Genomic DNA, 13443 nt, shown 5'->3' on the forward strand with positions numbered 1-13443 from the left:
GAGAAAGTTTACTAAAATTGTTTAGACCTCAACTGGAGGCCTGTTAAAAATTCTGGACACTATAAACTAAATGTAGGTGAAGGATGTAGAGGGTGCAGAAAAGTTACTAGAATGAGCAATGCCAATTAAGTTGATAGAACAGCAGCAGCTTCTCAAAATCTACAAGAAGCTGAGGTGATTTGATAATTGTTCAAAGTGAGGGTCTGAACTATAGTTACAGAACTTACCATTGTTAGAATAAATCAGAACCAAAGGGCACAGGCTGGTCAACAATAGAACCAGAGGTGATGGGAGGAAGACCTACAGAACAGGCTGCAGATGGTTACAGATAGTTATTAATTTTATGCCAATATTGTCTGACTTTACTGTCATTGTCAGGTGAGTTTCCCCAAGCCTTCTGAAACTGCATGCTCAATATCAGCAGCAATCCCTTTCTAAAGGATTGCCCAGACAAGTGTATTGAATTAGCACTGAGCTGTTGTAACAGAGCAGTGTCATTCCACTGAATAGAGTGGAGTAGAGCTTCATTCAGCTGACACTACACAAGGATGAGCAGCCACAGACTCCATCCTGAATATCCTAATGCTGACCCTCCTTCATGCTTTGTAATGGGTCTGTAATCAATCTGTATTTGACAATTCCCAACAACTGCTCAGACTCAGTATTCAGCTTCCACTGCTGCTCAGCAACAGCCCTAACTGCTAAAGATATTTGTAGGAACAATCAGATTTGTCAATTACAAACATCACCCAGACTAGAGAAACAAGGAATCCTGCAGCACTGCCAGGCTCCAGTCAGTTTTCCTAATCTCCCATTGTGTCATTTCAGCAACCTGACTTGCTGTTTCCCCATCTTCAAGGATGCATCAGAGATATCCTAACTTGGTCCAATTAGTAGGAATGCTGGTGCTCCTCATGTTGCACTTCTCCCTCCTCCTGAAGCATCCAGGTATATTTGTCAGTAACCAGTATCTCCAGCAACCCAATAAAAACCCAAGCACATGGTCTAGACTAATCCTCAATACATCAGCTCAGGGTTAATTCTCAGCAGGAACAGATTGTTCAGATGTCTGTGGCAGAGTCCAGAAAACCAGTCCTGTTCACTGAGGATGGAGCTGACTGCTCATGTGTCAGGTTTGAACTAATTAATATATTTATGGAACTGGCAGTACCAGAAAGAGGTCTGAGACAATTGCCCAGGATCAGAGTTAGTTACAACTAGAATCATGAGCAACCCCATTTTATACTTGTGGGTGAGGTGTAATTGATCAATGAAAGTTCATTATAAATTGCAACTGCCATTGAATAATTTAACATTAAGATAGAGACCAAGACTTCATCCATAACAGGAGTTTATTATCCAGACAGATCTACAGTTCCATTGATCTGCACTCAGAACCCACCCTGTGAGCCACATCCATTTTCCACACAGCAACAGTCGCAACCAACAGGGCCACAGAGAGCAGAGCCACCCCAACTGCTACTCCAGGAAGAACATGGGAGGGGGAATCCACAGCAGCATCTGTGGAGAGAAGCCAGGGTTAGATGGGCACCAGTTACTGCATCACTACACACTGGAGGAAGTTCCTCCTTTACCTTTCTCTTCCTGCTGGATCCCTGCAGACAATCTCTCCCCATCTTCCAGGAAAATGATGGGCCCAGTGGTCACCAAGGTCCCAGGCTGGTCATTGGTGCTTCTTCGTCTCACTGGGGAAGGAAGAGTTCAAGGTTCAGTAGTTGCCTGAATCAGATGTTCAAGCTCAAACTTGATAATCTCTGCTTCCGCCACATGCAAGTTTCAAAGGAAATTGGATGGGTGCTGGATGGAAATAAAGCTTGTAGAGTTACAGGGATAGAGCAAAGGAATGGGACTGATTTGATGCTTTAAGAGTTAACAATTGACTGTGTGGAAAGGCTTCCTCTATTTACAAAACTTGCTCAGATGCAAAAAAAGAAGTCTGGTGCAAAATATCAGAGATAAGGGGCACGAGTTAAAAATGGCTGCCTGACTAAAACGGATTTTCCGATATTCAAATGAACCTGCTTCAACCAAGCAGCTTGCAGAATGGTCAGTGTGGACTCCGTGAAGTAATGTCACCAGTTGATAGGAATGTCCTCTCCACTGAAAATAGTTTCATTACATCTGGAATACCTGGTGACAGAATGAGAATAAGGTGCCAGTTCAATGTCCCAGACAAAAAATGTTGAACCTATTCCTGACCAGATAAGGTTTGGAGCAGAGTGCACCTGGACCAATTAGATTCCACTCTGCAGGTGAGGAGTGAGGAACAATGAACCAACATTCCTGCTCACATTATCCTGGCTGAGGGATCACAACATGCTTGGTCTGCATCTCCCTGCTTTCTTGTGCAGACACTGACTGCCACTTCCTGATGGAAACTTGCACACAATGGGACTTGGGGGAAAACATTGAGCAGTTCAGAGCTGCAGGATTGCTGACACTTCTGGGCCCAGTGTTCAGATCTCCCACACACTCCCCATCAGGGTTCACTTTCTACTCACATCCCAGGTACTTACTGGGGCTGCAGGAAGCTGTGCAGTTCTCTCGGCTGGAAGGGGAGCAAACCTCAGCACTGCAGTGGAAGTAAACCTGCAAAGAGACAGTGCGGTATGGTGAGTGCCACAGCTCCCAGGAAGCAGGAGGAGAGGAATGCTTCTCCATTCAAAAAGATAGATAGAACAGGGAGCTCACTCAGTAACAAGCTCAACCAAGTCAGCCAGAATGACTGAAGGAGACTCACCTCCCCGCTCAGAGGCCGGCCTGAAACTCGCTCCCAGAAAGTGAAAGTGCTGACTACAAAGCGCTTATGATGAGTTGGGAAACGCAAATGGGAAGCAGCGTCTAGCGGGAGGAGGCGGCTTTTGTAGTTGTCACCAGTAAAGGGGCACCTGGAACAGAAAGAATGATAGCATTGCTGTCAACTAGTGATCCAAGATGAGACTAGAATACAATGCAGAGGAACAGGGAAACCACTTGCTAACACCTCATTGCTTTGCTGAATCTTCATTGCCTCCCCCACCCCCTCACCTGTTCACCAGGAGCTTCCATTGAAGCTGGGAATAGGGCTCGGCAGTAGGGCTCGCCCAGCACTCATTGAGCACCAGCACAAGGGATGGGTCGTTCCGGTTCAGGACACGAACCTCCACAAACACGGGCTCCCGGAGCACACTCAGGATCGGGTAGTCACTGGCCACGTACCAGCTCCGGTAGGCAGCATCTGAAAAGAGAAAGATGCAGGATGGTCACAATGTGCAGAGACAGAGAGAGAGAGAGAAGTTGGACACTAGCCATCAGAGAGCACTCGCTACCTCTCGCTATTCTCAGCTCCAGAAGCAGGATCCCGGTCTCGGTGGCAGGCAGTGGCGGAGAAAGGGTGTAAACTCGGGGCTTCAGCTGCAATTCAGACTCCTGGCTTCCCTTGTAACTGCACTGGACATGGAGCCTACAAGAGAAGGGACACGGCTACACAATTCAGCTCCTCACCACCTCTAGCCGCTCAATGTGCTCCCATTCTCACCTGAAGGGGCTGTCCCGGCTCACCGATCCCAAAGCACCATCCAAGATCTCAAACTGAGCCAACACATCCGTTTCATACACCACGTCCACCCCGTCCAGCTACAAGAGACACAAGACCATCAGTACTGACTGACACCCATTGATGGGACAGCCAAGCCACAATACATACCCGCTGGCTAGTGCCACACTCAGTAAGTGCGAACTCAAAGAGCACAGTGTCTACAGAGGCCACGGTGGGACTGCACTCAGCTCCGTGTCCATCCTTCAGATGCACCGTTGTCAGGTTTACAGGAGGCAGCGTCAAATCCTTGGAGATGGCGATCAGGACCCGCCCATCCTTGGTGCAAACTGCAAGACAGGCAATGAAAGGCGTTTAGTTGTTGTCCCAATTTCAGCAGAACATGTTTCTGAGAATACTTCCAGGGATGAGGGACTGGGACTTCAGCTCTGTGGATAGAACAAGGAATACAGTCCCAGCTTCCCCAGGAGGAGAGATTTGATAGGTGGGGAACATGAGGGGCCTAGACCAATTAGATAGAGAGAAACTGTTCCCATTGGCACAAGGGTGGAGAACCAGAGGGCACAGATTGAAGGAGATTGGTAGAAGCAGAGGTGACAGGAGGGAAAACTGACACAGAGAGTGGTTAGGATCTGGAATGTACTGCCCGAGTAGTGGAGACAGATTTAATCAGAGCTTTCAAAGGCTATTGGATAATTATCTAGAGACTGCATGCAGGGTTTCTGGGAAAGGGAAGAGCTGAATTGCTCTGAGACAGTATGGACACAACAGGCCAAATGGCCACTTGTGCTGTTTCCAAGACTTGTTTGGGGAAAGCGACCTCTGTGCCACACAAGTGCCAGGCAATGACCTTTGCTAACAAGGGAGCAAGTAACTATCTCTCCATGACATTACAATCACTGAATCATCAATTACAAGGACATAATTGTTTGGAGAAAACAGATTTACAAGAATGTTGCCAGAGTTTGAAAGTTGGATATGAGGAAGATTGGCTCGGCAATGGTTGTTTCCTTTAGAAAGGAGGAGGCAGAGGAGTGACTTAGAGATGTACAAAATTATGAAGGGCCGAGACAGACAAGACAAGAAAGATCCCTTTCCCCAAGCAGAGATGTCAGTTACCAGGGGGCACAGATTTATGATTGATCGATTAGAGGGGACATGAAGAAACTTCTCACCCAGAGGGTGACGAGTGCCTGGCATTCACTACCAGGAATTGTGCTGGAGGTGGAAACCCTTAATTTAAAAAAAAGGTACCAGGACATGCACCTGACAAGCTGTGACCCACAAGGCTATGGATTAGGTGCTGGAAGGGGATTAGATGGTGTCTGTGCTGACTGAATAAAACTAGCTGCCCAATGGGCTGAATGGCCTCCTTCTGTGCTGTAATTTTTCAACAGTTATGAATTTCCAACACCCTGGGGCTACCATTGAACAGAAACTGAATGGAAGCAGCCATTTAAATACTCTGGCTCCAGGAGCAGGTCAGAGACTGGGAATCCTGCTGCAAGTAACTCACCACCTGACTCCCCAAAGCCTGTCAACCATCGACAAGGCAAAAGTCAGGAATGTGATGGAATACTCTCCACTTGCCTGGATCTGTACAGCTCGAACACAAGGTAAACACTATCCAGGACAAAGCAACCCACTTGATTGTGGATAGCATGCCATTCACATTGTACCATCTACAAGATGCACTGCAGCAATGCACAAAGGCTCCTTCGACAGCTCCTTCCAAACCCACAACCTCTACCACCTAGAAGGACAAGGGCAAATGCATGGGAACACCTGCAGGTTGCCCTCCAAGCCACAAACGATCGTGACTTGGAACTATATCACCATTCCTTCACTATCACTGGATCAAAATTCTGGAACTCCCTTCCCAACAGCATTGTGGGTTTACCTACCCCACATGGACTGCAACAGTTCAAGAAGGCAGCTCACCACCACCTTCTCAAGGTGAATTAGACATGAACAATAAATCCTAGTCCCATCAGAGATGCCCACAGCACATGAACAAATGATTAAAACATGCTCCCATCATTTCCCAGGAGAATCCCAATCCCAGAATTAGTCTCACTCTTCCATAACTTACCTGTCCCAATCTTAACCCACACTAAATCCAGTTCAATATTTATCCTGCGCTCCAACTCACTTCAGTTCCCAGTCCAACAGAGTTAAAATGCCCTCCCCATATCCAACAACCCACCCAATTCTCACATTACTTCAATTCCAGCCCCTTGAACATCAGGGAATTCTCTCTCCCTGCCATTGACAGGCGGGTTTCCATCTGCTTCAATTTGAAATGGAATTCTCTCCACAAACCTCTCCTTCCCTTCAAAACTCTGCTTAAAACCAAACCCTGAAGCTGTCCAATATAATCAGGACTCAGTGTTAAATCCTGACAGTTAATATTCCCGGGATTCTCCTTGGGGAGTTTGATTGGGATGAAGATAAACTATTGGAGGAGATAGTCTTCATCCCACAATCAGTTTCACAGACAGGTTTGAAATAGCCACTGAACTGAATCCAAGGAAAATGAAAGGATTATCCTGGACAATCCCAACTACAGCTGACCCTGGAAATAACTGCTCTGGAATATAGACGGAGTGAGAATACACCCACCTGGCAGATTGTCCAGTGAATAGAAACACGGCGGCACATCCCGGCTCCCAACATCAAAGCAACAACCTCTCCGCACACACTCACTGCCTGCAATTCCCGCAAATCCACACACTTGCCGGAATTTGGGAGATATCCAACATTTATCAGCAGGCAGAAAGAGAGAGGGCGGCTGAGCAGAACAGATTGTAACAAATAACAAAGCTAGAATACGGAATATCTCCATGATAACAAGTGAAACCTCCCAGGTGAGTAAGGTTACTGAACACAATGCCCCTTTTTCTGACAGCTCTGTTTAAGCTGCAGTAAATGAGTTTGCCAATCAGCCTGAGACACAGTCCCAGCTCCACCGCCTCCTCAACATTAACCCGCATTCCCACGGCTCACACGGAGATGGGCTCTGTTTTTAATCAAGCAGGAAAGGACACTGGCTCCAAAGACAGCTCCACAAGTGTCCCCTCTTAAGGAGGCAGCACGGATAGAATTTAGACATCAAGTCTCATGAAGTAAAGAAAGCGAGAATTGTAAATGATCATCTTGTTGTTTGTGGTAATGACACACTCGGTATCTTGTGGGACAGAGAGAGGCCGCTTCCATCCCATGGACATTGGGGAAGATTGATTCAGCTCCAGACCAAAGCCCCTCTCAGAGACCCCCATCTCCTGGAATGTCCCCTTGTGATCTCAGTGGATTGAACAGATCCATGTTCCTCTGCCCCCTCCTTCAATCCCTATTTCTGATGCCTCCTCTATTCCAGTCCTTGTTCCAGAGATCTTTCTAACACCTTCTGGAGATTCTCTTGGACTTTCACATGTGATGCTTAGCTCTCTCTGAATTAGGAGTGGGGGCAGCCTGACTTTGGATCTTCATTTTCTACTGGGACACCCCTGCTTTGGGGACTATGAGGATTTTGGATGATCATGTGATCCCCATCAGGTCAATGCTTCATCTCAGTAGAGGCACATTTTTATTAGGAGCTGACTGAGCACACAGTGGGATTGAGTTCAGAATATACAGTGGATTCAGTCCTGGATCAGTACAGCTGCACATTCTGCAGTGTCACTTTCTGTTTCAACATTGCTTTTCAATGGTTTTCAATAAACTACTTTCTGTCTCAATGCATCTTGACTCAGTTCATTGACCTGGTTCAGTACAGCACAGATACCCACTGTCCAATGTGTCATTGTGGACTGAGTGAGTTTAGTAATCACCTGATCTGTCCAGACCATATTGTTAGACAAGTCATGCTTCAGTTCCATCAAAGAATTTTCCACATGGATGGAGTTGATCACTAGGCTCTGCTCAACATGCTTGAGAGAGTTGTTGAGGGGAATGTGATTGATGTGGTGAAAATGGACTTCCAAAAGGTGTTTGATAAAAGTCTCACAATAACAGACTTGTCAACAGAGTTGAATCCCATGGAATGAAAGGGACAGTGGAAACATGGATACGAAGTTGGTTGAATGACAGGAAGCAGAGTGTAATGAAGGGGGGGGGGGGGGAGGAGGGGAGGTGATGGTGGGGAAGAGAACAAAGGGAAGGTGTGTGATATTGTCCACAGCAGGAGATATTAAATAACAAAGATTTCCTGGAACAATGGCAAAGAGCATGTTAATGGTTGTGGTGAAAGACAGTTGTATTGGGACTGGAGGAAGGTATATAGTGGGGTTCCCCAGGGGGGCAGTATTGGGACCACTGTTTATCTTGATCTAGATTAATGATATAGATTTGGGTGTGCTCGGCACAATTTCAAAATTTGTAGATAATAAAAAGCTGGAAGTATTGTGAACTGTCAGGATGATAGTGATAGATTTTATCATCTCCTTGGAGATCACCAAAAATAACAAAACAATCAAATCCACTGACTGACCCCAATTTCGGAAAGAAGTGAGGAACCAATTCTTGGCTTATCTCTGCTTTCTGAGCGTCTGGTTTTAATCTTTCCCCAACAATCCCAGCTACAATCTTCAAATGATCTTTTGCCAATTGTTTCAAGGCACTGAGAGTCAGATCTTCTCTCTTGACAAAGTTTTGAACATCAATAGTACTCATGTTAATTTCACACTGATCACAGACAAAGTAAAGGTGAAATATTCTTTGCTTTAGCTCTGGGAAATTCCAGTCTATCCATTCCATAGCCCAGTCAAACATCACATCCCGGACAAGATCCCAATTTGTTACGATCCCCGTGGAGATCACTAACAAACCAAAAGGATCAAATCAACTGACCCAAATTTAGGAAATAAAAACCAAATGGACACAATTTCACTTTAAAAATGTTACATTAACACTCAAACCAAAACCAACATCGATTAAACATGAACTAACAGTTAAATCATGGTCGATATATGTATCTTAATGTTTACACATTAATTATCAGATGCAACAAATATAGTTCTCACAAGTCCTTTGAGCAGTCTTATCAGCAAGATGTCAATGAACACTTCTACATCACAGACTCAATCACAGCTCCAAGAGAACATAAACAGGCTGGTGAAATGGGGGACACATGGCAGATTGAATTTAATGCAGAGAAGTGTGAAGTGATACATTTTGGGTGGCAGAATGAGGAAAGGTAATACAAAATAAAGGGTATAATTCTAAAGGGGCTGCAGGAACAGAAGGACCTAGGGGTGTAAATGCACAAAACATTGAAGGTGGCAGGGCAGGTTGAGAAAGACTAGTTCATTCTGAGTCTATACCACTCTATTGGGGAATGAACCTGCATTAATAGCTGATAAACCAAGGAATGACCTCCAAGCTGTCAGTTCACTTACAATCAGCGTGACTTTTCTTTTTATTCGTTTAGGGAATGATCCACCTCGGCCTCCTCCTGAATCCCCAGCTTCACAGATGCCAGCCTTCAACCAATTCGATCCACTCTACCTGATCTCTCTCTCTCCTGGTCTCTTTATGCTCAGCTCCGCTCTCGCTGTTTCCCGCTCTCTGAGTGAACTCTTGCTCTCTCTCCCGGTCTCTTTATGCTCCAGTCTGGTTGTTTCCCACTCTCTGAATGACCCCTCACTTACTCTCTCTCCCGGTCTCTTTATGCTCTGCTCCACTCTCGCTGTTCCCTGCTCTCTGAGTGACCCCTCACTTATTCTTTCTCCCGGTCTCTTTCTGCTCTGCTCCATTCTCACTGTTTCCCGCTCTCTGAGTGAACTCTCACTCTCTCCCTCGGGCTCTTTATGCTCCGCTTCGCTCTCACTGTTTCCCATTATCTGAGTAAACTCTCGCTCTCTCTCTACTGGTATGTTTACGCTCCAGTCTCCTCTCACTGTTTCCCGCTCTCTGACTGAGCTCTCTCTCTCTCTCTCCTCAGCTCTTTGTGCTCTGCTCTGCTCTCGCTGTTTCCTGCTCTCTGAGTGAACTCTCGCTCTCTCTATCTCCCGGGCTCATTATGCTCTGCTCTGCTCTCGCTGATTCCTGCTCTCTGATCATCCCATCCTACCCTTGACCCCAGCATCCTTGCAAACTACTGTCCCATCTCTACCCTGTTATCAGGAGACAGTCTGTGAGGATTTAACCCCTTACACACCTGGGATCCAAGGACACGGGGCGTGGTGTCGGAGGGGGAGGAAAACATACATACAAAGATAACACTGTTGCCCCCATCTCCTCATAATACCCATATAATCCCACCCCCTTTCTATATGTAGTCATGGGCTGAGCTCCGACAGGTGGTGCGCACAATATTCCGAACACGCACCTGTCAGATTTTTTTGTTTCTTTTCGTCGGATGCAGCTGACTCTTATTGCATCAGTAGAGCATTGTATGCATACTTTATCATTTCCCGAGTGGACTTGTAACCATGTATTAAAATAAGCTTTATCTCTACTCCAGTCCCTGACTGTTGGGATACATATACCATCAGTGAAATTATACAAAGCCCCATAGTTCATGTAGTTATGTCCCTCCTGTGTTTGTTGTTGCTCCAGTGGTGCATCAGCATTCTCTTGTGCTTGTATTAATCTCAGAGTTCCCAGTATCACGACTTCCCAGAGTCGAAGTGCCCACTGTGGGTTCATCACTTCCGGTGTTTTAATCCAGGGATTTAAACAAAATGACCTGGTCGTCACCAGGTGTTAGTTCCTGGTCTACTCATTTCCTCACCTGTGTGGGTGGAAAAGGTTCTATTGTTTATGGGTTAATAGCTGTGTCTTTTATAATCGTACCATTTCTATCTCGTCAAGTCCGTGTCTGTATTTCCATCGGATTTGTATCTGAGCACGCTGCGCTCGTGCCTGAGTGGTGATGAATACCAGCCAGACTCCGGTTAACATCACCACTACTCCCAGTCCCCCGAACATTCCATTCTCTAATGTGTTTCGCCACTCCTGGTATCACATGACATACCAGGTGGTCTCCATGATAGGCCCTATCTCAGGTTCAGCCATCATTCCCTTGATTATATTTTTTCCGTTGGGAACAGTGTTTCCACCGGCCCTTCCCTTTCATATCGACACATGCACAGGTATCACTAGTCATGAATAATATCGTATGGTCCGGTCTACCTTGGGGTGAATCCTGCCTGTTTGGGGGTAACTCGGACCAAAACATTCTCCCCTACTTGTGGTATGGCTGGGCCGGCCTTATCCTTGTTTTGTGTCTCTAGGTCCCGTATGGCCTGCTGATCCCTCACCTCCTGTCACAACTCTTTGAACTGCAGATCTAATTGTCTTACGTTTTGCCTAATTCAGTCTCGTAGAGGTCCCATATCCTCCCCGCCTACTATGATGCTTTCGGGGAGTTGCATAGCCCTCCCTGTCATGAGTTTGAAGGGGGTCAAGCCTGTCATTCGGTTGGGTGTAGCTCTTAGTCTCATTAATATACAGGGTAAGACATCTACCCACCCCTTTCCGGTCTCAGAGATGGCCTTTGCTATAGCTGTTTTTAGAGTGCGGTTTATTCGTTCCACCATTCCTGAACTCTGCGGGTGATAGGGGACATGAAACCGTTGTCGGATTCCCAGTAAACCACAGACTCGCTTCATGACCTGTCCTGTAAAGTGTGTGCCCTGGTCTGAGTCGGGAATGCTTCAACCCACCTGGTGAACTGAACAATGATCACCAGACAATACCACTTTCCTCTACTATTAGGCAGAGGCCCAGTAAAATCAATTTGCAGGTTTTCCCATGGACCTTTATGTTGGGGCTGATGTGCCATTTTAACCTTGATGGGTTTTCCCGGGTTATGTTGTGCACATATTATACAATGTTGGCAGTGTTTCTCCACGTCTCTCCCTACACCGGCCCACCACCAATCTTTGAGCAGGTGGTTCAGCATCCCATCACATCCGGGGTGATCCGGTTTGTGAAGGGTTCGTCCGCTATTTCTCCCACTACTTCTTGATCTATTTCTGTCTGGCACTGATGTGGTTCTCCCTCGGCTATTATTCCCTCGGCTGGGTTGATCCCTGTATCTCTAATGATTTGTATCGATTGGTCTTTAGGTAACAGTACTGCTTCCCACATGGCTCGTCGAGCATCGGACACCGTTTTCAATCTCCCGGTGTTTAACAACTCCACTATCGTGTGTTTGGTATGTATAATCAGCTGTCCAGACATTGTGACAGGTTCACATACTCTCACTGCCCAGGCTGTGCAGTCGAGTGCAGCCACGAATCGGTGGAGCCCTCTAACTACCGGAGATTCTTGTGTAGAATAGTATGCCACTGGTCTCATCACTCCTCCCCTTTCCTGGGTTAGAACATAGAACATAGAACATAGAACATAGAATATAGAACATAGAACATAGAACATAGAACAGTACAGCACAGTACAGGCCCTTCGGCCCACGATGTTGTGCCGAACCTTTAACCTCCTCTAAGATAAAACTAAGTACCTATCCTTCATTCCACTATCATCCATGTACCTATCCAAGAGTCGCTTAAATCTCCCTAATGTATCTGCTTCTACTACCACCGCTGGCAGTGCATTCCACGCACCCACCACTCTCTGTGTAAAGAACCTACCTCTGACATCTCCCCGAAACCTTCCTCCAATCACCATAAAATTATGCCCTCTGGTGATAGCCCTTTCCACCCTGGGATAAAGTCTCTGACGATCCACTCTATCTAAGCCTCTCATCATCTTGTACCCCTCTATCAAGTCACCTCTCATCCTTCTTCGCTCCAATGAGAAAAGCCCTAGCTCCCTCAATCTTTCTTCGTAAGACATGCCCTCCAGTCCAGGCAGCATCCTGGTAAATCTCCTCTGCACCCTCTCTGAAGCTTCCACATCCTTCCTATAATGAGGCGACCAGAACTGAATACAATATTCCAAGTGTGGTCGCCCCAGGGCCTTATAGAGCTGTAGCATAACCTCGCGGCTCTTAAACTCAATCCCTCTGTTAATGAAAGAAAACACACCAAACGCCTTCTTAACAACCCTATCAACTTGGGTGGCAACTTTGAGCGATCTATGGACATGAACCCCAAGATCCCTCTGTTCCTCCACACTACCAAGAATCCTGTCTTTATGCCTGTATTCTCATTCAAATTCGACCTTCCAAAATGAATCACTTCACACTTTTCCAGGTTGAACTCCATCTGCCACTTCTCAGCCCAGCTCTGCATCCTGTCAATGTCCCATTGCAACCTACAACAGCCTTCCACACTATCCACAACTCCAGCAACCTTCGTGTCATCGGCAAACTTGCTAACCCAGCCTTCCACTTCCTCATCCAAGTCATTTATAAAAATCACAAAGAGCAGAGGTCCCAGAACAGATCCTTGTGGAACACCACTGGTCACCGAGCTCCAGGCTGAATACTTTCCATCTACTACCACCCTCTGTCTTCTATGGGCCAGCCAATTCTGTATCCAGACAGCCAACTTTCCCTGAATCCCACGCCTCCTTACTTTCTGAATGAGCCTACCATGGGGAACCTTATCAAACGCCTTGCTAAAATCCATATACACCACATCCACTGCTCTTCCTTCATCAATGTGTTTTGTCACATCTTCAAAGAATTCAATAAGGCTTGTGAGGCATGACCTGCCCCTCACAAAGCTATGCTGACTGTCTCTAATCAAACTATGCTTTTCCAAATAATCATAAATCCTGTCTCTCAGAATCCTCTCCAATAATTTGCCCACTACCGACGTAAGACTGACTGGTCTATAATTCCCAGGGTTATCCCTATTCCCTTTCTTGAACAAGGGAACAACATTTGCCACCCTCCAATCATCCAGTTCTACTCCAGTGGACAGTGAGGACGCAAAGATCATCGCCAGAGGCGCGGCAATCTCTTCCCTCGCTTCCCG

General features: G+C 46.4%; 1 protein-coding gene across 1 annotated transcript; it reads right to left on the minus strand.

Annotated features, from left to right (window-relative positions):
- Positions 1–1346: 1346 nt before the first annotated feature.
- Positions 1347–10204, minus strand: LOC137381287 (zona pellucida sperm-binding protein 4-like). Its single transcript, XM_068053631.1, has 10 exons — positions 9885–10204; positions 8357–8373; positions 3707–3885; positions 3539–3636; positions 3330–3463; positions 3049–3238; positions 2762–2909; positions 2538–2610; positions 1596–1706; positions 1347–1521 (listed from the first exon to the last, which is right to left on the minus strand). The coding sequence occupies exons 1-10, from the start codon at positions 10202–10204 to the stop codon at positions 1370–1372; spliced, it is 1422 nt and encodes a 473-aa protein (XP_067909732.1). The 3' UTR covers positions 1347–1369.
- Between the last annotated feature and the right edge of the window lie 3239 nt (positions 10205–13443).

The sequence above is a fragment of the Heterodontus francisci genome, chromosome 2 (genome assembly GCF_036365525.1).
Source record: "Heterodontus francisci isolate sHetFra1 chromosome 2, sHetFra1.hap1, whole genome shotgun sequence".
Taxonomy (NCBI): Eukaryota; Metazoa; Chordata; class Chondrichthyes; order Heterodontiformes; family Heterodontidae; genus Heterodontus; species Heterodontus francisci.